The 24486-nt window shown below is 42.9% G+C and overlaps 1 protein-coding gene across 5 annotated transcripts in view; it reads left to right on the top strand.

Moving 5' to 3' along the window:
* DDX24 (DEAD-box helicase 24) overlaps positions 1 to 24486 on the top strand; it is a 60294-nt gene that overhangs the window by 12426 nt on the left and 23382 nt on the right. For 2 of the 5 annotated variants that reach the window (XR_010323220.1, XM_010588821.3), the window contains exons 1-2: positions 19078 to 19461; positions 21214 to 21924. Coding sequence is in view for 4 of the 5 variants with exons in the window: in XM_010588821.3 (XP_010587123.2) it covers positions 19425 to 19461; positions 21214 to 21924 (748 nt within the window). In the remaining variant the exon portion in view is untranslated. Of the gene's footprint in view, positions 1 to 18721; positions 18844 to 18873; positions 19055 to 19077; positions 19462 to 21213; positions 21925 to 24486 lie in introns of those variants that run through there. The other 3 variants (XM_003408585.4, XM_023546528.2, XM_064292909.1) reach the window with 3 other exon arrangements.

Below are 24486 nucleotides of genomic sequence, written 5' to 3'. Positions count from 1 at the left end.
TTGCTGCTTTCCCCTTCCCTTCCTTCCTTCCTTTGTTCCCACCAAGCTAGCCCCTTGAGCCATCCTGTCCTTGAAAGACAGTGATTATTTGTTTTCCTTTCTTTGTTTTTTATTTTTTGTCCTTTTGTGTTGCTTCTCTCTCTCTCTCCCCCTTCCTTCCTTTCCTTTCTCCCATCCAACTAGCCCCATGTGCCATCCCCTCCCCTTCTTGATAAGCTGTGATTTTTTTTCTTTCCTCTCTTCTTTTTTTCTGTTTTTTTTTTTTCTCTCTCTCTCTCCTTTCCTTCACTTCCTTTCCCCTGCCCCCCAGACAGCCTTGTGCATCACTCCTACCCCTCCTGGAGGGGGTGTGCTGCACAGCCTAGTTGGAGAATCACTCCTGCAGCCTCCTCAGGCCTGTGCCACTGTCACCAACTGGCTCCCTCAGTTGCATTTTATTGTTTGTTTTGGACTTTTCTTGCTGTTGTTGTTATTGTTTCTCCTCTTTCTTCCTTCCTTCCTTTCCTCTGTCCCATCCACCAAGCCCAGTGCCCCACCTCCACCTTCTTGCTGTGCTGTGCTGTGCTGTGCTGTGCTGTGCTGTGCTGTGCTGTGCTGTGCTGTGCTGTACTGCTTGGCTGGAGAGCCTCTGGCACACGTCCTTCCCAGGTCTGAGCCTCTTACCCAGGCACAATATTTTATATTTTTCTTTCTCTCTCCCCTTCTACTTTTCCTTCTCCCTGCAACCTAGGCCCTTCGCTGCCTCTGCCGCTTTCTGTTGAGCTGTGCCATGCCCCCGGGCGAGAGAGACATTGGTTTGCCACCACCCCAATTTCCCCCTACCCCCAGTGGCTGCCACCATATTTCTTTGTTTTTATTTGTTTAATGGTTAGTTTCTTCTCTCTCTTTCCCCTCTTTCCTTTCCTGTCTCCTGCTCACCTAACCCTGTGCACCACCCACGCTGATTCTTGAAAGTCTGAGACACACCACTTGGCTAGAGAGTAACCAGCACATGGCCTTGCCGGGTCTCCCCACCCCCACCAACCAAATGCTACAGCACTGCAGTTTTATTTATTTTTTCCTTTTTATTATTTTTTACTTCATTTTTTGCATTTTTTGTCTTTGTTTCTGATTTTTCTTTCTCTTCTTTCACCCACCCCCTTAGATCTGCACATTACATACTCTCCTCTCTCTCCTGCTTATCTGTGCTGCATGCCAAGTGCCATGCCCCAGAAGGGTACCACCCCCACCCCATTACTCCCAGTTCGTACCGCAAACTACCCATCCCCACCCCTTCACCCCCACTGGACCCTTCCTGCCACACTATAGCTGAGTGACAAGATCTATCCCCTTGCACAAGGTTGTGAGAAGAATTGTGCCCACAGGTGAGCAAGCAACATAACACACCAAGCCCATCTGTCCAGACATAACCAAATAAAACAAAAAAGCAGGATGAAACAATGAAATCTACAATCAATGAATGAAGAAAATAATTTCTGAATGCTGTGGTGACAGCAGACAATATCAAAACATAAAAAAATAAGAAAGAATGGCTCCAAATGACCATCTGCTAGAAGAAAAGGCACTGGAATTACCTGATAGGGAATTCAGAAGTCTAATATTCAGGGTTCTCAAACAGATGAAGGGAAACACAGACAAAGGTAAGGAAAAATAGACAAAACCATGGAAAATGTAGACAAAATCAAGGAAAAGACAGACAAAACAAGATACACGCCTTAGACTTAAAGACACAAATGAACTAAAACTCAAAGGATGGAAAAAAAAAATATATCAAGCAAATAACAATAAAAACAAAGCACGAGTGGCAATATTAATTTCTGACAAAATACACTTTAAAGTTAAATCCACCACAAGGATAAGGAAGGACAGTATATAATAATTAAAGGCATAATATACCAGGAGAATATAACCATATTAAATATTTATGCACTCAACGACAGGGTTTCAAGATACATAAGACAAACTCTAACAACACTGAAAAGAGAGACAGCTCCACAATAATGGTAGGAGACTTCAACATACCACTTTTGGTGAAGTCATCCATAGAAAGAAGCTCAGTGAAGACACAGAAGATCTAAATGCTACTATCAACCAGCTTGACCTCATAGACATATACAGAACACTCCACCCAACAGCATCCAAGTATACCTTCTTTTCCAACCCACACAGAACATTCTCTAGAATAGACCACATATTAGGTCATAAAGCAAGTATTAACAGAATCCAAAACATCGAAATATTACAAAACATCTTCTCTGATCATAAAGCCATAAAAGTAGAAATCAATTACAGAAAAAGCAGGGAAAAGAATTCAAACACTTGGAAAATGAGCAACACCCTGCTCAAAAATGACTCGGTTATAGAAGAAGGTAAGGATGGAATAAAGAAATTCATAGAATCCAATGAGAATGAAAACATTTCCTATCAAAACCTTCCGGACACAGCTAAAGCAGTGCTCAGAGGTCAATTTTTGTCAGTAAATACACACATCCAAAAAAAGAAAGGGCCAAAATCAAAGAATTATCCTTACAACTTGAACAAATAGAAAGAGAGCCACAAAAGAAACCCTGAGGCACCAGAAGAAAGCAGATAATAAAAATTAGAGCAGAATTAAATGAAATAGAGAAGAGAAAAACATTTCAAAGAGTTAATAAGACCAAAAGCTGACTCTGAAAAAATTAACAAAATCGATAAACCATTGGCCAAACTGACAAGAGAAAAACAGGAGAGGAAGCGAATAACTTGAATAAGAAATGAGATGAGTGATATCACAACAGACCCAATGGAAATTAGAAGAGTCATATCAGATCACTATGAAAAACCGTACTCTAAAAAATTTTAAAACCTAGAAGGAATGGATGAATTTCTAGAAACACACTACCTACCTAAACTAACACAAACAGAGGTAGAAAAACTAAATAAAACCATAACAAAAGAAGACATCAAAAGGTAATTTAAAAACTCCAAAAAAAAAAAGCCCTAGCCTGGACAGCTTCACTGGAGAGTTCTACCAAACTTTCAGAGAAGAGTTAACACTACTACTAAAGGTATTTCAGAGCATACAAAAGGACGGACTACTCCCAAACTCATTCTACGAAGCCACCATATCCCTGATACCAAAACCAGGTAAAGACCTCACAAAAAGAAAATTACTGGCGATTGGAATGCAAAAGTTGGAAACAAAGAAGAAGGATCAGTAGTTGGAAAATATGCCCTTGGTGCTAGAAACAATGCTGGAGATTGAATGATAGAATTTTACAAGACCAACGACTTCTTCATTGTAAATACCTTCTTTCACCAACATAAACAGCGACTATACACATGGACCTCACCAGATGGAACACACAGAAATCAAATTAACTACATCTGTGGAAAGAGACGATGGAAAAGCTCAGTATTAGCAGTCAGAACAAGGCCAGGGGCCGACTGTGGAACAGGCCATCAATTGCTCATATGCAAGCTCAAGCTGAAACTGAAGAAAATCAGACCAAGTCCATGAGAGCCAAAGTATGACCTTGAGTATATCCCACCTGAATTTAGAGACCATCTGAAGAATAGATTTGACACGCTGAACACTAGTGACCGAAGACCAGACGAGTCGTGGAATGATATCAAGGACATCATCCATGAAGAAAGCCAAGAGGTCACTGAAAAGACAGGAAAAAAAGAAAAGACCAAGATGGATGTCAGAGGAGACTCTGAAACTTGCTCTTGAGCGTCAAGCGGCTAAAGCAAAAGGAAGAATTCATGAAGTAAAAGAACTGAACAGAAGATTTCAAAGGGCCTCTCGAGAAGACAAAATAAAGTAGTATAATGACACATGCAAAGAGCTGGTGATGGAAAACCAAAAGGGAAGAACACGCTCAGCATTTCTCAAGTTGAAAGAACTGAAGAAAAAAATTCAAGCCTTGAGTTGCAATAGTGAAGGATTCCATGGGGAAAATATTAAATGATGCAGGAAGCATCAAAAGAAGATGGAAGGAATACACAGAGTCATTATACCAAAAAGAATTAGTTGATATTCAACCATTTCAAGAGGTGGCATATGATCAGGAACTGATGGTACCGAAGGAGGAAGTCCAAGCTGCTCTGAAGGCACTGGCGAAAAACAAGGCTCTGGGAATTGATGGAATATCAATTGAGATGTTTCAATAAACAAATGCAGCGCTGGAGGTGCTCACTCGTCTATGCCAAGAAATACGGAAGACAGCTTCCTGGCCAACTGACTGGAAAAGATCCATATTTATGCCTATTCCCAAGAAAGGTGATCCAACCGAATGTGGAAATTGTAGAACAATATCATTAATACCACATGCAAGCAAAATTCTGCTGAAGATCATTCAAAAACGGCTGCAGCAGTATATTGACAGGGAACTGCCAGAAATTCAGGCCGGTTTCAGAAGAGGACGTGGAACCAGGGATATCATTGCTGATGTCAGATGGATCCTGGCTGAAAGCAGAGAATACCAGAAGGATGTTTATCTGTGTTTTATTGACTATGCAAAAGCATTTGACTGTGTGGATCATAACAAACTGTGGATAACACTGAGAAGAACGGGAATTCCAGAACACTTAACTGTGCTCATGAGGAACCTTTACATAGATCGAGAGGCAGTTGTTCGGACAGAACAAGGGGATGCTGATTGGTTTAATGCCAGGAAAGGTGTGCGTCAGGGTTGTATTCTTTCACCGTACCTATTCAATCTGTATGCTGAGCAAATAATCTGAGAAGTTGCACTATATGAAGAAAAACGAGGCATCAGGATTGGAGGAAGACTCATTAACAACCTGCATCATGCAGATGACACAACCTTGTTTGCTGAAAGTGAAGAGGACTTGAAGCACTTACTAATGACGATCAAAGAGCACAGCCTTCAAAATGGGCTTGAATTTTTTCTTCATTTCTTTCACCTTGAGAAATGCTGAGCATGTTCTTCTCTTTTGGTTTTCTATCTCCAGGTCTTAACACGTCATTATAATACTTTTCTTTGTCTTCTTGAGAGGCCCTTTGAAATCTTCTGTTCAGCTCTTTCGTTCATCATTTCTTCCTTTTGCTTTAGCTGCTTGAAGTTCAAGAGCAAGTTTCAGAGCCTCTTATGACATCCCTTTGGGTCTTTTCTTTCTTTCCTATCTTTTCAATGACCTTTTGCTTTTTTCATGTATTTTGTCCTTGATGTCATTCCACAACTTGTCTGGTCTTCGTTCAATGCATCAGATCTATTCTTCAGATGGTCTCTAAATTCAGGTGGGATATACTCAAAAAAAAAAAAAAACCATACTTTGGCTCTCATGGACTTGGTCTGATTTTCTTCAGTTTCACCTTGAACTTGCATATGAGCAATTGATGGTCTGTTCCACAGTTAGCCCCTGGCTTTGTCCCGACTGATGATATCGAGATTTTCCGTCATCTCTTTCCACAGATGTAGTCTATTTGATTCCTGTGTATTCCATCTGGCGAGGTCCATGTAGTGTAGTCACTGTTTATGTTGGTGCAAAAAGGTATTTGCAATGAAGAAGTCATTGGTCTTGCAAGATTCTGTTATGAGATCTCCGGCATGGTTTCTATCACCAAGGCCATAATTTCCAATTACCTGTCCTTCTTCTTTGTTTCCAACTCTCGAATTCCAATCACCAGTAATTATCAATGCATCCTGACTGCATGTTTGATCAATTTCAGGCTGCAGATGTTGGTAAAAATCTTCAGTTTCTTCATCTTTGGCCTTAGTGGTTGGTGCGTAAATTTGAATAATAGTCGTATTAATTGTTCTTCCTTGTAGGCGTATGGATTTTATCCTATTACCGACAGTGTTGTACTTCAGGATAGATCTTGAAATTTTTTTTTTTTGACGATGAATGCCATGCCATTCTTCTTCAAGTTGTCATTCCCGGCATAGTAGACCATATGATTGTCCGATTTCAAATCGCCAATACCAGTCTGTTTCAGCTCACTAATGTTGATATCAATGGGATATCAATGTTTATATGTCGCATTTCATTTTTTATGATTTCCAATTTTCCTAGATTCATATTTGTACATTCTATGTTCTGATTATTAATGAATATTTGCAGCTTTTTTTTTCTCATTTTTAGTTGTGCCACATCAGCAAATGAAGATTCCAAAGGCTTGACTCCAACCACGTCATTAAGGTTGACTCTACTGGAGGAGGCAGCTCTTCCCCAGCTGTCTTTTGAGTGCCTTCCATCCTGAGGGGCTCACCTTCCACTGTATCAAACAATGTTCCACTGCTTTGCTGCTATTCGTAATGTTTTCACTGACTAAATCTTTTCGGAAGTAGACTGCCGGGTCCTTCTTCTCGTCTGTCTTAGTCTGGCAGTTCAGCTGGAACCTGTCTACTGTAGGGGACCCAGCTGGTATCTGGATACTGGTGGCATAGCTTCCAGAATCACAGTAACACGCAAGCCTCCGCAGTACATCAAGGTGACAGACACTTAGGGGATCAGATCTATCTGATATGTCAGATACATAGCTCCCGAAAAATTTCTCCTAATCTGCGGGTTGTCTTTCCACTTTGTTGATAAAGTCCTTTGATGACGATTATTTCATTTTTATGAAGTGCCATTGATGTATTTTGCACACTGCTCAGCATGCTGCTGTCTCCTGAGACCCACAGAGTCCCAGGTCTTCATTGAGCTGCTGTGCCCTGTCTTTAGTCTGCATGCTCAGTCCCTGCCCTCAGGGCCTTCACCAGGGCCTGGTGTTCACAAAGCCCAGGCCACACTGTACCAGTTACTATCACCCCGAAATGGCTGAGTTGAGCCGGTGTTGGCAGTACAATGAGTACACTCAATGAACCTCCACTCTTCTGTATGTTACGTTTTACTGGATTCAGTGCTCCCTTTTGGTTCTCCAACCATTTAACTGATGCCCAGAGTGCTGAGATTATTAACTTTATCGATATTTGCTTACTTTCTTCTATTGTTGATGTAGGGGTTTGGGACGTGTGACCGCTTTTCTTGCTCCACTTCCTCAGTTCTGTGTCATCATATTACCTGTGTAGCCACCACTGCTGGAGCCCTGGTGGCACAGTGGTTAAGAGCTTGGCTGCTAACCAAAAGTCAGCAGCTCAAATCTACCAGCTGCTCTTTGGGACCCTACGGGGCAGTTCTACTTTGTCCTTTAGGGTCGCTATGAGTTGGAATTGACTCAAGGGCCACGAATTTGGTTTCTTTTTCTTTAGCCACCACTATGGTCAAAATACAGAACTGTTCCTTCACCAGAAAGATCTCTCTGGTACTATGCCGTTATCATCACATTTACCCTTTAAACTCCCCCCGCCCCCAACCTCTGGCAACCACTCAAATGTTCTCCATCTCTTTTGTCATTTCAATAATATTATTTGACCTTCTGAGGTGAGCTTTATTCCCTCGACATAATGCCCTTGGAGATGCTAAGTAGTATTCCATGGTATGGATGCACCAGTTCGTTTAACGGTTCACCTACTGTAGGGCATTTTGGTTGTTCCCAGTTTTTGGCTATAACAAATAGTCATGGATTGAATTATGTCCCCCAAAAAAGTGTGTATCAACTTGGTTGGGCCATGTGTGGCTGTCCTCCATTTTGTGATTTTCATATGTATTACAAATCATAATCTTTGCCTGTGGTTAAAGAGGATTAGGGTGGGATGTAACACCCTTGTTGAGGTCACATTCCTGACCCAATGTAAAAGGATTTTCACTGGGGTATGGCCTGCACCACCTTTTATCTCTCAAGAGATAAAAGGAAAGGGAAGCAAGCAGAGAGTTGGGGACATCGTGCCACCAAGAAAGCAGCACCAGGAGCAGAGTGTGTCCTTTGGACACAGGGTCCCTGCACCTGAGAAGCTTCCCAACCAGGGGAGGCCTTCCTCCAGAGTCAACAGAGACAGAAAGCCTTCCGCTGGAGCCGATGCCCTGAATTTGGACTTGTAACCTACTCGACTGTGAGAAAATACATTTCTCTTTGTTAAAGCCATCTGCTTGTGGTATTTCTGTTAAGGCAGCACTAGATGACTAAGACACAAATAAAGCTGCTATGAGCTATCAACAGATGCTACGTGACAAGGTCAGTATTTTTGTGACTTCTAGTGCTTGGGTCCATCTACCAAAAAGGGGAGGGGGAAAGGAAAAACCAAAGTCAACCATTACTCACTTATTCAATTAACAAACACCCATGAAACATTGAGTCTGCCAGACACTGTATAGGCACTTTAGCGGATGACTTGAGGAGCTTACAGTCTAGGAGAGACCAGACAAAAAAGTCAGCCTCTATCAGATGCAGAGCTGAAAATGCTATACTCTGTGGAGAAAGCTCTGGGGATTCTGAGGAAGGAGATATTTGTTGAAACAAATTATCGGAAGCCTGAAGTATATTTTATTCAGCCTAAGCCATAAATTTCAAACAATGTTCTGCAAGGAAATTCTCTCCCAGTCTTTTCAGCCTCAAACCTTGCATATATATCTTTGAGCTGAGTATTGAGCTGAGGGTCACAAAAGTGGTTTAGAGACAATCTCCTTGCCAAGTCCTACCTTCTCCAAGTGCCCTGCTTTGGAGGGTGTGGAAACCTGACACCTATTTTTGTGCTTAGTCTTTAAGTCTCCACTAAAACTGAGTCAGAAAGAATGTCATTTTAACATCTCATTCCACCATAATCGGGGGGGAAAAAGCAGTTTTATTGTGAAGAAAATAATAAAACACCATCTAATCTGAGGTCAAAATGTCCATCTCACCTGGAATTCAAAACTCCCCTTTTCCCAGCTTAGATCTAACCCAGGTTCTGAAAGTTAGATCCAGGAAGAGGAGGGTGATCTGCTTCTTAAAATCTCTCTTTACTTTCTTCCCACATGGCTGCACCTGGTCGGGTACCTTCAGGGTCAATCTACAAAAGCCATGAGAGGCAAAGGGGCAAAAAACTATTTTAACTTAGCTGGGGCTGTTTGCTGCAAGGTGGTTAAGAGCTTGGCTCCCGTCATGGGTTGAATTGTGGCCCCCAAAAATATGTGTCTCAATTTGGCTAGGCCATGATTCCCAGTATTGTGTGGTTGTCTTCCACTTTGTGATTTTTCTTTGTGTTATAAATCATAATCTCTGCCTGTGGTTAAAGAGGATTAGGGTGGGACATAATATCCTTGCTCAGGTCACCTCCCTGATCCAATGTAGTTTCCCGGGAGTGTGGCCTGCACCACCTTTTATCTTACAAGAGATAAAAGGAAAGGGAAGCAAGCAGAGAGTTGGGGGCCTCATACCACCAGGAAAGTAGTGCTGGAAGCGGAGTGTATCCTTTGGACCCAGGATTCCTGTGAGAAGCTCCTAGTCCAGGTGAAGATTGATGACAAGGACCTTCCTCCCGAGCTGACACAGAAAGCCTTCCCCTGAAGCTGACACCCTGAATTTGGACTTCTAGCCTACTAGACTGTAGGAGAACAAACTTCTGTTTGTTAAAGCCATCCACTTGTGGTATTTCTGCTACAGCAACACTAGATGACTAAGACAGCTCCTAACCAAAAAGGTTAGCAGTTCCCACCAGCCACTCCTTGGAAACTCTATGGGGCATTTCTACCTATTCTATAGAGTTGACTCAGATGGCAATGTTTTTGTGGTTGTTGTTGTTTCTCTGTTTTTATGGGGCTGTGTGCAGATCTCTCAGCTGTTAAAGAGAACCCGTCTCTGGTCCCTCAGGGAAGATATCTAAAAGCTACCTGTCTTAGTCTCCTAGTGCTGCTGTAACAGAAACACCATGAGTGAGTAGCTTTAAAGAACAGAAATTTATTTTCTCACAGTTTAGGAGACTAAAAGTCTGAATTCAGAGCACCAGCTCTAGGGGAAGAATCTCTCTGTGTTGGCTCTGAGGGACAATCCTTGTCTCTTTCAGCTTCTGTCCCTCATTCCTTGGTGATCTTGGTGTGGCATCTATCTTCCCCTGTATGTTTCCTTGTTTCCGTGTTTATGCTGCTCCTTATGACTCAGAGGTGATTAGGTTTTTGACACACTATACACTGAAAGAGCCTCATTAATATAAAAAGAAAACCCTATTCCCAGTGGGATTACAGCCACAGGTATAGGGGTTAGGGTTCCAGCACATATTTTGAGGAGACACAATTTAGTCCATAACACTATCCTTTTCTCTCCTGGGATGCTTTTCTCAGTTTTTCAAAGAATCTCCACAATATACCATTCTGACCCCACAAGATATCCTCCATTCCCACCTTAGGGACACCTACTTCCAGCCTCTCTCAGGTAGAGCCACTTTACCCAGAAAAAAGCCCTGTCAGGCAATGTTCTTTTGAGATAGCCCCACAGCCTTCCAGGGTGTGTAACTGCCCAGAGGCGACAGGAACCCTTGTCCTGCCATTCAGGGATGTGTGGCTGGCTATTCCCTTCCCTCTCTACCAGGGACAGCCCTCAGTCTCTTGTCATCAGACTTCCTCAGACACCAGTTAGGCACAGGCTGTATGCCACCCAAACTCTTGGGGACACACTGGCAAGTTCCCCAGGAAATGAGTAAACTCTGTCCCATGTGGGTACAAGATCACCTGTGGGAGCTCACTTGACTTAAACATGGCAACCCTCCCCAAATACACACATATATGTGAGTGCATGCACACAAACACATGTGTGGACTAGCAGCCTTAGGGACTTTCAAAGTTCATCAGAGACAGAGGCTGTATGGGAAAGGATTTTGAGTAAGAGCACCTAAAATTAATAATTGAGGCACCTGATTAGTAGGAAAGAGCTATGTTTTTGTCCAAAGTCAGATTCAGTTTTTATTTTTAGCATAGGTTCTGCTTCAAAACTACAGCCTGCCCTTGCTGATTTTATCTACAATCATTAACCCCCTACCTTTCCTGTTTCTCTATGTAGAAAAACCACTAACTCAACAGAGATAGCAGAACACTGTTTAGAGCTTCCTCAACTCTGTGTTTTCCCAATTCGTGAATTGTTTTCTATTCCTCGATAAAACTTTTGCTTTAATTTTAAGAAAAACTCCAGTTTTGAGACAGATAGGCTTAACTGTGCTGGTGGAACAAGAGACCTGTTAAAAGATTACCGTCTAGAAGCTGGGTAAACAGGTACCACACCCTGTCAACATGAGATAAGGCTGAGACAACCTGTGAATTACGATTTCCTTCTTATATTTTTCTAGTCTCTTCCCCCTTTCTTATAGGGCAGTTCTACTCTGTCCTATAGGGTCCCTATGAGTCAGAATCAACTTGATGGCACTGGGTTTGGTTTTGTTTGGTCCACCTTTACAGGCTTGCACAGAAGAACAAAGTGTGACCGCTGTTTAACCTCCCTTAGCCCTTCTGGTGGCATAGTGGTTAAGTGCTACGGCTGCTAACCAAAGGGTCAGGCAGTTCGAATCCACCAGGCACTCCTTGGAAACTCCATGGAGCAGTTCTACTCAGTTCTATGGGGTCACTATGAGTTGGAATTGACTTGATGGCACTGGGTTTGGTTTTTTTTTTTTTTTTTTTTGGTTTAGCCCTCTGATGATGGTGATGTAGCACCAAAGATCAGTGAGCTTGTACTATATCCCGTAAAAAGTGATGCCAAGGGCTGCTGAGAGGACTCCACCTTGAATATCAACGGGTTTCATCTTGGATTCCAGATGTACTTGCAACCTAATTAACATGTACGGCCATTCTGAGAAGTACCCGCCCCTTGAAAGAAGCCCACTAAATATTCATTACTCTTTTGTCTCTGTCAAACCCTCATAAGCGCTAGCCTTGCTTCCCTTTTCGAGTCAGTCTTTTGGAGAGGCTTAGATTCCTGCTGGCTCCTTTTGCTTGACTCAAGCAAAATAAAGCTAGTTAAAGATAAAGTTTGTCTTTTGCATGTATTCTTACTCAGGAAAAGACAAAGACCCTTTGTGTCAGCTTGGCAATTGGCAACAGTTTGACAGTTTCCAGAAGATCCCTTGATGCCCACATTGAAAAGATGTTTATCTACTGTGAAGCTGACTTCTCAGCACGTTTGTAACAAAGAAGCCAGTTTAGCTTGGTGATCAAAGCATGGACTGGAGTCAGGCAGACCTACCGTAGCCATCAGTGTGCCATGGATGAGGCACAAAAACTGGGGAAAATAGTACTGCCAGTACAGGCTGGTTGGGTTGTAAATCAAATAGGAAAATGAATGCAAAGCTCCAGGCCTACAGTAGGCACTCGATAAGTGGACAGCTATGGTACTTGTGAAGGAGCCCCAAAAATCTAGATGCTTGGCATAAGGAGAGGTTTTTGCCCAGGACGTGAAGTAGAGAAAATACATTTTCTTTAGTGTTTTAATATTAAAGTAGAGGGAATATATTTTCTATTTTATTTTAGTATAGCTGTATAAGCTGCGATTAATCTCTAGTCTTTGAAAAATGGTGCAGGTTCTGCTCAAGATATGGCTGAACAGCCTGTTCCACTCTTAACATAACAAGCATGACTGAGCTTTGTTTTGCAAATGGCCTTCAGCCTGCAAAACAGCAGCTAGGAAGCCTGCCTGGAGCTTTCGATCTGCAATTTTCTTTCTTGGTCCTTATCTCAGTCAGAGTAGACTTGGAACAGCAGTTCCACTAGCTGAGAGATTCTCATATAAGTTTTTTTTTTTCAGCCTGTTACAAACATACAAATAAGAGTCCAGATGTCTGATATGCATATCTTTAGTTTAATAAAGAGTTTCTTGTGGTTGTTTTGTGATGTATAAGACCATCTGTGGACTACGTGCTTGAAAACATTAGGTAACCCTGACTTTCCCCGTATAAAACCCTTCTGAATCTGGGAGAAATTTAACCCCCTCTGTCTTTTGGATACTGGTGTTCAATAAAGCCCTCTTGCTGCTTACCTTCTCCTGTCTCAATATTGGCTTTGCAGCAGATGTCTCAAATCCGCAATCGGTAACAGATGCAGGCCGAACTCCATTTTGTTGTTTACTGTTTGTTCTGAAATGAATCTCAAGGTCAGCTAGCCAGCATACCTTACTTAGGATGCCAGCAGGCTTCCCTCCCTTCCTTTTACAGCATGTTCTCAGGAAAAATGCTTACTCAGGCTGGCCCCAAGATATTCACCCAATAACAGCTGTTAAGCTAATTCAAACTTTATGGTTAACAAAACAATGCTTAAGAGAACACGTAATTATTTTGTGACTACTGAAGCATAATTTTTTAAATGCCAACTAACCAGAATTTTTCTTTCTAAGTTCCTGAATTTTCTGTACTGACTTTGGAGATAAAATGGTAGCCATTATTCCGTGTCCTTGAGTATAAAGAATGTGGCCCAGCTGGAGTGACAAGGACTACAAGGACATATCATCTAGCTCCTCAGGTGTTAAAGCAATAGCTAGGACAATCTGGGAAAGTATCTTCTAGGAAAACTTTCACATAAACAAATACTTAGAGTACAAAAGACTCACATATTTTCCACTGTTACCTTTTTCTGTTAGATTGAATAGTAAGATTTGTTGGACCAATGAAGACCTACCTGACTGTCCTTACCAAAAGTTGTACCAATGATTATTAAGACAGAGAATTGAAAATGTAGAATCATGCTTCTGTTAGCTTGTCCTACTGTGGTGGCTTGCCTGTTGCTGTGATGCTGGAAGTTATGCCACTGGTATTTTAAACACCAGCAGGGTCACCCTTGGTGGACAGGCATCATAGATTGAACTGTGTCCCCCCAAAATATGTGTCAACTTGGTTAGGCCATGATTCCCAGTATTGTGTAGTTGTCCTCCATTTTGTGATTTTTCTATGTGTTATAAATCATAAACTCTGCTGTGATTAAAGAGGATTAGGGTAGGATGTAACACTCTTGCTCAGGTCACATCCCTCATCCAATGTAAAGAGCATTTTCCTGGGGCGTGTCCTGCACCATCATTTACCTTATGTCATGGATTGAATTATATTCCCCCAAAAATGTGTGTGTCAATTTGGCTGAGCCATGATTCCCAGTATTGTGTGATTTTCCTACGTATTGTAAATCCTGTTTATATGATGTTAATGAGAGAGGATGGGCAGTAGTTGTATTAGTGAGACAGGACTCAATCTACTAGATTGAATTGTGTCTTGAGGCGATCTCTTGAGATATAAAAGAAAGAAGCGATCAGAGGGATGGGACCTCATACCACCAAGAAAGCAGTGCTGGGAGAGAGCGCATCCTTTGGATCCAGGGTGCCTGCACAGAGAAGCTGTTAGTCTGGGGGAAGACCGATGAGAAGGCCAACAGAAAGAGAGAGAAAGCCTTCCCCTGGAGATGACATCCTGAATTTGGACTTTTAACCTACTTTACAGTGAAGAAATAAGTCTCTTTATTAAAGCCATTCACTTGTGGTATTTCTGTTACAGCAGCACTGGATGAGCAAGATACCTTACCAGAGATAAAAGGAAATGGAAGCAGGCAGAGAGCTGGGGACTCATACCACCAAGAAAGCAATGCCGGGGGCACAGCATGTCCTTTGGACTTGAGGTCCTGCACAGAGAAGCTCCCAGAACAGGGGAAGATTGTTGACAAGGATCTTCCTCCAGAGCCAACAGAAAGAAAGCCTTCCCCTGGAGCTGATGCCCTGAATTTAGACTTGTAACCTACTAGACTGTGAGAGAATAAATTTCTCTTTGTTAAAGCCAACCACTTGTGGTATTCCTTTTATAGTAGCACTAGATATTCAAGACAACAGGTTTCAGTGGGGCTTCCAAACTTAGACAGACTAGGAGAAAGAACTTTGTGATCTACTTCTGAAAAAATTGGCCAGTGAAAATCTTATGAATAGCAGCAGAACATTGTCTGGGATAGTGCCAGGAGAGGAGGCTATCAGATTGGAAGGCACTCAAAATACGACTGAGGAAGAGCTGCCTCCTCAAAGTAGAGCTGACCTTAGTGATATGGATGGAGTCAAGCTTTTGGGACCTTCATTTGATGGCGTGGCATGACTCAAAATGGGAAGAAACAGCTGGAAACATTCTTTAATAAACGGAACATGGAATATGCAAAATATGAATCTAGGAAAACTGGAAGTCATCAAAAATGAAACGGACTGTATAAAGATCGATATCCTAGGCATTAGTGAGCTGAAATGGACTAATACTGGCAATTTAGAATCAGACAATCATATGGTCTACTATGCCAGGAATGACAACTTGAAGAGGAATGGCATTGAATTTATCATCAAAAAGAACATTTCAAGGTCTATCCTGAAGTACAGCGCTGTCAGTGATAGGATAATATCCATACGCCTACAAGGAAGACCAGTTAATACAACTATTATTCAAATTTACGCACCAACCACTAAGGCCAAAGATGAAGAAATAGAAGATTTTTACCAGCTGCTACGGGGAAACCCTGGTGGCATAGTGGTTAAGTGCTACGGCTGCTAACCAAAGGGTCGGCAGTTTGAATCTGCCAGGCGCTCCCTGGAAACTCTATGGGGCAGTTCTACTCTGTCCTATTGGTTGCTATGAGTCAGAATCGACTCGACGGCACTGGGTTTGGGTTTTTTTTTTATCAAATTCTACAGTCTGAAATTGATCAAACACGCAGTTAAAATGCATCGATAATTACTGGTGATTGGAATGTGAACGCCGGAAACTAAGAAGAAGGATCAGTAATTGGAAAATATGGCCTTGGTGATAGAAACAATGCCGGAGATCACACAATAGAATTTTGCAAGGCCGATGACTTCTTTATTGCAAATACCTTCTTTTACCAACATAAACGGTGACTATACACATGGAATTCACCGGATGGAACACACAGAAATCAAATTGACTACATCTGTGGAAAGAGACGATGGAAAAGTTCAATATCATCAGTCAGGACAAGGCCAGGGGCCGACTGTGGAACAGACCATCAATTGCTCCTATGCAAGTTCAGGCTGAAACTGAAGAAAATCAGACCAAGTCCACGAGAGCCAAAATATGACCTTGAGTATATCCCACCTGAATTTAGAGACCACCTGAAGAATAGATTTGATGCATTGAACACCAGCAGCCGAAGACAAGACGAGTTGTGGAATGACATCAAGGACATCATCCATGAAGAAAGCAAGAGGTCATTGAAAAGACAGGAAAGAAAGAAAAGACCAAGATGGATGTCAGAAGAGACTCTGAAACTGGCTGTTGAGCATTGAGCAGCTAAAGCGAAAGGAAGAATTGATGAAGTAAAAGAACTGAACAGAAGATTTCAAAGGGTGGCTCGAGAAGACAAAGTAAAGTATTATAATGACATGTGCAAAGAGCTGGAAAACCGAAAGGGAAGAACATGCTTGGCGTTTCTCGAGCTAAAGAACTGAAGGAAAAATTCACGCCTCAAATTGCAATAGTGAAGGATTCTATGGGGGAAAATATTAAACGACGCAGGAAGCATCAAAAAAAAGATGGAAGGAATACACTGAGTCATTATACCAAAAAGAATTAGTTGATGTTCACCATTTCAAGAGGTGGCATATGATCAGGAACCGATGGTACTGAAGAAGAAGCCCAAGCTTCTGTGAAGGCATTGGTGAAAAACAAACCAACCAAAACAGAACCCGCTGCCGTCGAGTCGATTGCGACTCATAGCGACCCTATAGGTTGGAGTAGAACTGCCCCACAGAGTTTCCAAGGAGCGCCTGGTGGATTAAAACTGCCAAACTCTTGGTTAGCAGCCATAGCACTTAACCACTATGCCACCAGGATTTCCGGTGAAAAACAAGGCTCCAGGAATTGATGGAATATCAATTGATATATTTCAACTAATGGATGCAGTGCTGGAGGTGCTCACTCGTCTATGCCAAGAAATATTGAAGACAGCTTCCTGGCTAACTCACAGGAAGAGATCCATATTTACACCTATTCCCAAGAAAGGTGATCCAACCAAATGTGGAAATTATAGAACAATATCATTCATATCACACACAAGCAAAATTTTGCTGAAGATTATTCAAAAACGGCTGCAGCAGCATATTGACAGGGAACTGCCAGAAATTCAGGCCGGTTTCAGAAATGAATGTGGAACCAGGAATATCATTGCTGATGTCAGATAAATCCTGGCTGAAAGCAGAGAATACCGGAAGGATGTTTACTTGTGTTTTATTGACTGTGCAAGGCATTTGACTGTGTGGAACATAACAAACTAGGGATAACACTGAGAAGAATGGGAATTCCAGAACACTTAATTGTGCTCATGAGAAACCTTTACACAGATCAAGAGGCAGTTGTTTGGACAGAACAAGGGGATACTGATTGGTTTAAAGTCAGGTGTGTGTCAGGGTTGTATCCTTTCACCATACGTATTCAATCTGTATGCTGAGCAAATAATCTGAGAAGTTGGACTACATGAAGAAGAACGGGGCATCAGGGTTGGAGGAAGACTCTTTAACAACCTGCATTATGCAGATGACACAACCTTGTTTGCTGAAAGTGAAGAGGACTTGAAGCACTTACTAATGAAGATCAAAGACCACAGCCTTCAGTATGGATTGCACCTCAACATAAACAAAACAAAAATCCTCACAACTGGACCAACGAGCAACATCATGATAAATGGAGAAAAGATTGAAGTTGTCAAGAATTTCATTTTACTCGGATCCACAATCAACAGCCATGGAAGCAGCAGTCAGGAAATCATAAGATGGATCGCATTGGGTAAATCTGCTGCAAAGGACCTCTTTAAACTGTTGAAGAGCAAAGATGTGACCTTGAAGACTAAGGTGTGCCTGACCCAAGCCATGGTATTTTCAATCCCATCATACGTGTGTGAAAACTGGACAGTGAATAAGGAGGACCGAAGAAGAATTGATGCCTTTGAATTGTGGTGTTGACGAATAATATTGAATATACCATGGAGTGCCAAAAAAACGAACAAATCTGTCTCAGTAGTACAACCAGAATGCTCCTTAGAAGCAAGGATGGTGAGACTGCATCTTACATAGTTTGGACATGTTGTCAGGAGGGATCAGTCCCTGGAGAAGGACATCATGCTTGGTAGAGTACAGGGTCAGCAGAAACGAGGAAGACCCTCAACGAGGTGGATTGACACAGTGGCAGCAAGAATGGGCTCAAGTACAACAACGATAGTAAGGATGGCTCAGGACTGGGCAGTGTTTCGTTCTGTTGTGCACAGGGTCGGTATGAGTCGCAACCGACTCGACGGCACCTAACAACGACAAGAACATACACGTAGACCTCGCCAGATGGAATACACAAGTATCAAATTGACTGTCGTTGTTGATGATTCTGTTACATTCCTTGCTTGAACTCGGGCTGACTTTGCTCTGGCAGCATGTTCGTCGGTTTCTCACTTTTGCTTTTTGGAACATATGCCAAATAAAATCTTTCTTCTTGCTTTAGTATAAAAAGATTTTACCCTAGTACAGTATTTAAACCCTGTGAAAAATTTCTTTGGGTGGAGCGCTTAGTTCATTTCATGGAGTCTGAGTTGTCCCGGATTCGAATAGTTTTTATGCCTTCAATAAAACTCAATACTTTGATTTTTAACAGTGCTTCCAGTTTGCTCTTTGACACACCGAAACTAGCCCAGTGGTACAAGAGCACTTGCGTTCCCACGTGTTTCTGAACAGAGCCTTTTCGCAGGGAGCAGGCTCTGCAAGCTCCCTAAACCCAGGAAGGGCATTGTCCCATCAAAGCCTCCGTAGCTCAGCTCGCCGGCCTGGTTTGGCAGAAGCCCGCGACCCCGCGCAGCAGCGAATCAGGTGGCGGCGTTTACAGTGGGGGAGGGACTTCCTTTCGCTTTGCGCTCGCATACGTGAATGGAAACCCCGCCCCGGAACTGTAGGCGACGCTACCCCTAAGGGGCGGACGCGGTGTTTTCTGAGGCGGTCGGCGGCTGGGTCTGAAGCAGGGTCTGAAGCATCCTCGGCGGGGTCGCCACACGGTGAATCCTAGGGCTGGAGCGGGACCGGGGTCGGCGCTAGAGTGGAGTTGGGTGCGGGCTCTGGGGTTCCCATCGCGGGCCTCTCCGGCTCGCTGGATTCCCCGGATTTTGAATGGACGGCCGCCGGCTCAGGCCGCGTAGCCAAGCTGCGTGTCTCTCCCGCGCGCAGGGCCCCTTCCCCGTGTCCAGGGCCTCTTCCTCGTGCATAAAGGTTCGGGGGTCTCGGCTTCTTTGCTTAGTGCGCTCGCTGGTGCCTAAGACGAAGGGAGAGCTCCAGGCGCGGAGCCGGGCGCGATCTGGCGCCGAGCGGAGGGACCCTGATGCCCCGTAGTTTGCGCTCCGCGTCCTCGCCCCTGTTTGAGTGACTCCCCCCCGTTATCGTTGAACCCCGACTGTTTGTGAACGTGACGTAGCTTGTGTGGTGGGCGAACCTTCCAGTGCGTGCTGACTTGCTTACCCCGTGTCAGACGCCATGCTAAGCGGTTTTTGACTTGCGTCACTTTTTTAGATTGTCCTAACGACCCATTGAGACAGATACCTCGTCACCCCTTTTACAGACGAGGAAACTGAGGCTCACAGGGATGAATTCATCCACCAGAGGCCCAGAGCTGACAAGTGGTGGGTCCGGTTTTGAACCTAGGTTGACCTTTTCCACAGGATGTGCTGTCTTTCTTGGCCTTTCTGAAAAGGGAGAACTTGGATTGAGTTAGGCCCAGACAATTTGTGCCTAAATGGTCTTTAAATCACTTAAAATGTACTGAAAAAGCTGGATGGGTTTTAAGCCTTTTGGCAAATGCCAGAAGGTTGGAACGGGCATCTTTTTGCTTCGGGTGAGGCTTGAGAAGGAAAAATGCTCCAGAGCACTTTTGAGACTCTTACCTTCAAAAAAAAAAAAAGCCTAGGTTTTTATTCTGCCTTCACAAGGGATAATGTGTGGCAGGCTTTACTCGCCATGCTTCCCGTAATGTTTCATTTACTTGCATAAAACATTTTTTGACTTAGATATTATTAGTTCCTTCGCCTTTTAAAGATGAGAACATAGAGGTTCAAAGAGAAGTAAGTAGCAGTGTCCAAGATCCCACAAGCAGTTAAGTGTTGAGTCTGGAATCTAAATGAGGTTTAGCTCATGTGTCTTTGCTTCATCTCCCATGTCTCCACTGTTCCAGGCCAGGCTGTCTCTTCTGTGGGTGTACTTTCTTTTTAAAACATATTTTATTGTGTTTTAGGTGAAAGTTTACATGACAAATTAGGTTCTCATTTAACAATTTTTATTCACATGATCTGTGACATTGGTAACAATTTTCACAGCCTGTCAGCATTCTTATTGTATCCATTCTGTTTGTTCTTTTTCTGTTGATCTAGTTTCCCTACGCTTCCTTGCCTTCTCATCTTAGCTTTTGGGTAAGTGTTGAGCATTTGGGCTTGTATAGTTGATTGTTTAAGGGAACGCATTACTCACAGGTGATATTATTTATTTTATAAGCCAGCCTATTATGTGGCTGAAAGGTGACCTCTGGGAGTAGCTTCAGTTCCAAGTTCAGAGGGTATCGTCGGGTGGTAGTCTCGGGGGTTCCTCTAGTCTATAGGTCTAGTAGATCTGGCCTTTTTTAGGAATTTGAATTTTGTTGTACATTCTTTCCTTTCTATCTGGGACCGTCTGTTGTATCCCAGGTCAGAATGGTTGGTAGTGGTAGTTGGCCGCTGTCTAGTTCTGGTCTCAGACTAGAAGAGGCCGTGGTTCCTGTGGGATATTAGTCCTGTGGGCTAGTTTCTTTGAGTCTTTGGTTCTTTCATTCTCTTTTGCTCCAGACAAGTGGAAACCAGCAGTTGTATCTTAGATGGCCACTGATAAGCGTTTAAGATCCTAGACACTACTTACCAACCTGGAACGTAGAACATTATGAGCTACGTTAACGCTAGTTTTCTGAGTTGTCCTGTGAGACTATGGTCCTGAGCCCTCAAACCTGGTAAACCAATCCCGAGAGGTGTTTAGATATATCTAGGAAGTCTCTGTAACTGTTTTATTTTGTGCTATATTTTATATATATGAATATATGCAGCACACACACAAACACGTATATACATACAGCTACGGATATACCTGTACAGTTATGTGTGAGTATCACACACGCCTTCCCATTCACATGCATGCATACATCTGCTATAGGGTTGTATGAGTCAGAATCGACTCGACGGCAGTGGGTTTGGTTTCATTTTTTTTTTTGTGGGTGTATTTCTTCCCCTCTTTGATATTCTCTAGTAGAGAGTATCAGTGTTAGACCATCTTGTGTCCTCAGTTGTGTCATATATTGCCTCAGAACCCTATACGTCTCAGTTGCCAACCTCAAAGAATATTTCTCTCATTTTCAGCAACCATGAAGTTGAAGGAGACAAAATCAAAGCCAAAGCCACCAACCAATCGCAAATTTCAGATGAAGGGAATCAAAGTTGTGGGAAAATGGAAGCAGGTGAAGATTGACCCAAACATGTTTGCAGATGGACAGATGGATGACTTAGTGTGCTTTGAGGAACTGACAGATTACCAGTTGGTCTCCCCTGCCAGGAATCCCTCCAGCCTCTTCTCAAAGGAACAGCCCAAGAAGAGAAAGGCACAAGCTGTTTCAGAGGAAGGAGAGGCCAGCTCCCCAAAGAAAAAGGTCATGTTGAAGAAGAGTAAAGATGTGGAAACTGAAGGTACTAGTGCCCAGAAAGAGTTTGAAGTCAAAGATGCTGAGCTAGGGCTTCAGGAAGATGGCTCCATTTGTCGTGAGCCAGAGGTGGAAGAGATAACGTCAGGAAGCCAGGCCCACAGTGTTCCAAAAAAGAAGAAGAAGAAAGGGAAAAAAAAATTGGAGCCTTCCCAGGGTACTACTCCGAAGGTGCCCAAAAAGGCGAAGACATGGATGCCTGAAATGCGTGATCAGAAGGCTGATGTGTCAGCTTGGAAGAACCTGTTTGTGCCCGAGGGGGTACTCCGAGCACTCAGCTTTCTAGGCTTTTCTGCACCCACACCAATTCAAGCCCTCACCTTGGCACCTGCCATCCGTGACAAATTAGACATCCTTGGGGCTGCTGAGACAGGTAAGTGCTTCCCTGTCTGGCCAGGGCAGGATTGGTTCTGGATTATGCTTGTAACTGCTAACAGGCTGGGTGACCGGGAGAGAGGGAAATGTTGGGAACATAGCCACAAAGGCAATGTTGAATGAAGGTGTTTAGAAGTCCACCAGTTCTGCATTGGAATCCACCACTTTCTGACTGGTACACAAGGCAGATCACTATCTCTCTGAGACTACAGGCCCATTGCAAGATGGAGATAACACTAGTACCTGCTCCTGGAGTGGCTGTGAGGGTTACATGCTACAGTAAACTGAAGTTTACACAGTACTTGGTACATTGTAAGTGATTTGCAAATGGTAGTTTTTCCTTTTCTTGAGTCTTTTTTGAATGACCCCAAGGAGGAAGGTAGGGCTGATATCAGCCCTCTGGGGAGGTTGATCTCCATTACTGTGAGGAAGAACTTTATAATTCTGAATAGTTGTCCAAAGATAAAAAGGGTTCCTTTGGGGGTTGCTATGGGAGTTGGTGAGTTTCTTGTCATTGGAAGTATTTGAGTGTATAGTGGAGAACCATTGGGTGGATTTTGTAGGCATATTCAGGCATGAGGTGGCTGTTTGGCAGTTTTTAAGGTTCCTTCCTTCCCTGGGATGGCTCAGACTTTGTGAAAAAATGACAAGTTGCCTGACTAAGTAGACGAGACTACCGACTAGGGGTGGAGCTTATACTGCCTGAAACTGCTGGTCCTACTAGACCAGCTTTAGTCAATAGAAATATAGGTAATGTGAAACATACAGGTAATTTTAAACTTCTTAAACCAAACCAAAAACCCCTTGTTGATTCTGACTCATAAGCGACCGTATAGGACAGAGTAGAACTGTCTCACAGGGCTTCCAGGGAGTGGCTGACAGATTTGAACTGCTGATCTTTTGGTTAGCGGCTGAGCTCTTAACCACTGTCCCACCAAGGAACCACAGTAGAAAAAAGTATAAACAAACAGGTGAAAAATAATTTTAACAGTGTAGGCATTAGTGAACTGAAGTAGACTGGTATTGGCCATTTTAAATTGGACAACCATATAGTCTACTATGCTGGGAATGACAGCTTGAAGAGGAATGGTGTTGCATTCATCGTCAAAAAGAACATTTCAAGATCTATCCTGAGGTACTCAGTGATAGGATAATATCCATACACCTACAAGGAAGACCAGTTAATACGATTATTATTCAAATATAGGCACCAAGCACTAGGGCCAAAGATGATGAAATTGAAGATTTTTATCAGCTGCTGCAGTCTGAAATTGATTGAACATCAAATCAAGATGCATTGATAATTACTGGTGATTTTAATGCGAAAGTTGGAAACGAACAAGGATCGTAGTTGGAAAATATGGCCTTGGTGATAGAAACAATGCCGGAGATTGAATGATAGAATTTTGCAAGACCAACGACCTCTTCATTGTAAATACCTTCTTTTATCAATGTAAACGGCAACTATACACATGGAGCTCGCCAGATGGAGCACACAGAAATCAAATTGACTACATCTGTGGAAAGAGACGATGGAAAAGTTCAATGTCATCAGTCAGAACAAGGCCAGGGGCCGACTGTGGAACAGACCATCAATTGCTCATATGCAAATTCAAGCTGAAACTGAAGAAAATCAGACCAAGTCCACGAGAGCCAAAATGTGACCTTGAGTATATCCCACCTGAATTTAGAGACCATCTGAAGAACAGATTTGATGTATTGAACACCAGCAGCCGAAGACCAGACGAGTCGTGGAATGACATCATCCATGAAGAAAGCAAGACGTCATTGAAAAGACAGGAAAGAAAGAAAAGACCAAGATGGATGTCAGAGGAGACTCTGAAACTTGCTCTCGAACGTCGAGCAGCTAAAGCAAAAGGAAGAATTGAAGAGGTCAAAGAACTGAACAGAGGATTTCAAAGGGCGGCTCGAGCAGACAAAGTAAAGTATTATAATGACATGTGCAAAGAGCTGGAAATGGAAAACCGAAAGGGAAGAATGCACTCGGTGTTTCTCAAGCTGAAGGAACTGAAGGAAAAATTTAAGCCTTGAGTTGTAATAGTGAAGGATTCTATGGGGAAAATATTAAATGACACAGGAAGCATCAAAAGAAGATGGAAGGAATACACAGAGTCATTATACCAAAAAGAATTAGTCGATGTTCAACCATTTCAAGAGACGGCATATGATCAGGAACCAATGGTACTGAAGGAAGAAGTCCAAGCTGCTCTGAAGGCATTGGCGAAAAACAAGGCTCCAGGAATTGATGGAATATCAGTTGAGATGTTTCAGCAAACGAATGCAGCGCTAGAGGTGCTCAATCGTCTATGCCAGGAAATGTGGAAGACAGTTTCCTGGCCAACTGACTGGAAGAGATCTATATTTATGCCTATTCCCAAGAAAGGTGATCCAACCGAATGTGGAATTTATAGAACAATATTATTAACATCACACACAAGCAAAATTTTGCTGAAGATCATTCAAAAACAGGGAACTGCTAGAAATTCAGGCCAGTTTCAGAAGAGGACGTAGAACCAGGGATATCATTGCTGATGTCAGA

The sequence above is a fragment of the Loxodonta africana genome, chromosome 10 (genome assembly GCF_030014295.1).
Source record: "Loxodonta africana isolate mLoxAfr1 chromosome 10, mLoxAfr1.hap2, whole genome shotgun sequence".
Taxonomy (NCBI): Eukaryota; Metazoa; Chordata; class Mammalia; order Proboscidea; family Elephantidae; genus Loxodonta; species Loxodonta africana.
This window is presented reverse-complemented; position numbering and strand designations above follow the sequence as displayed.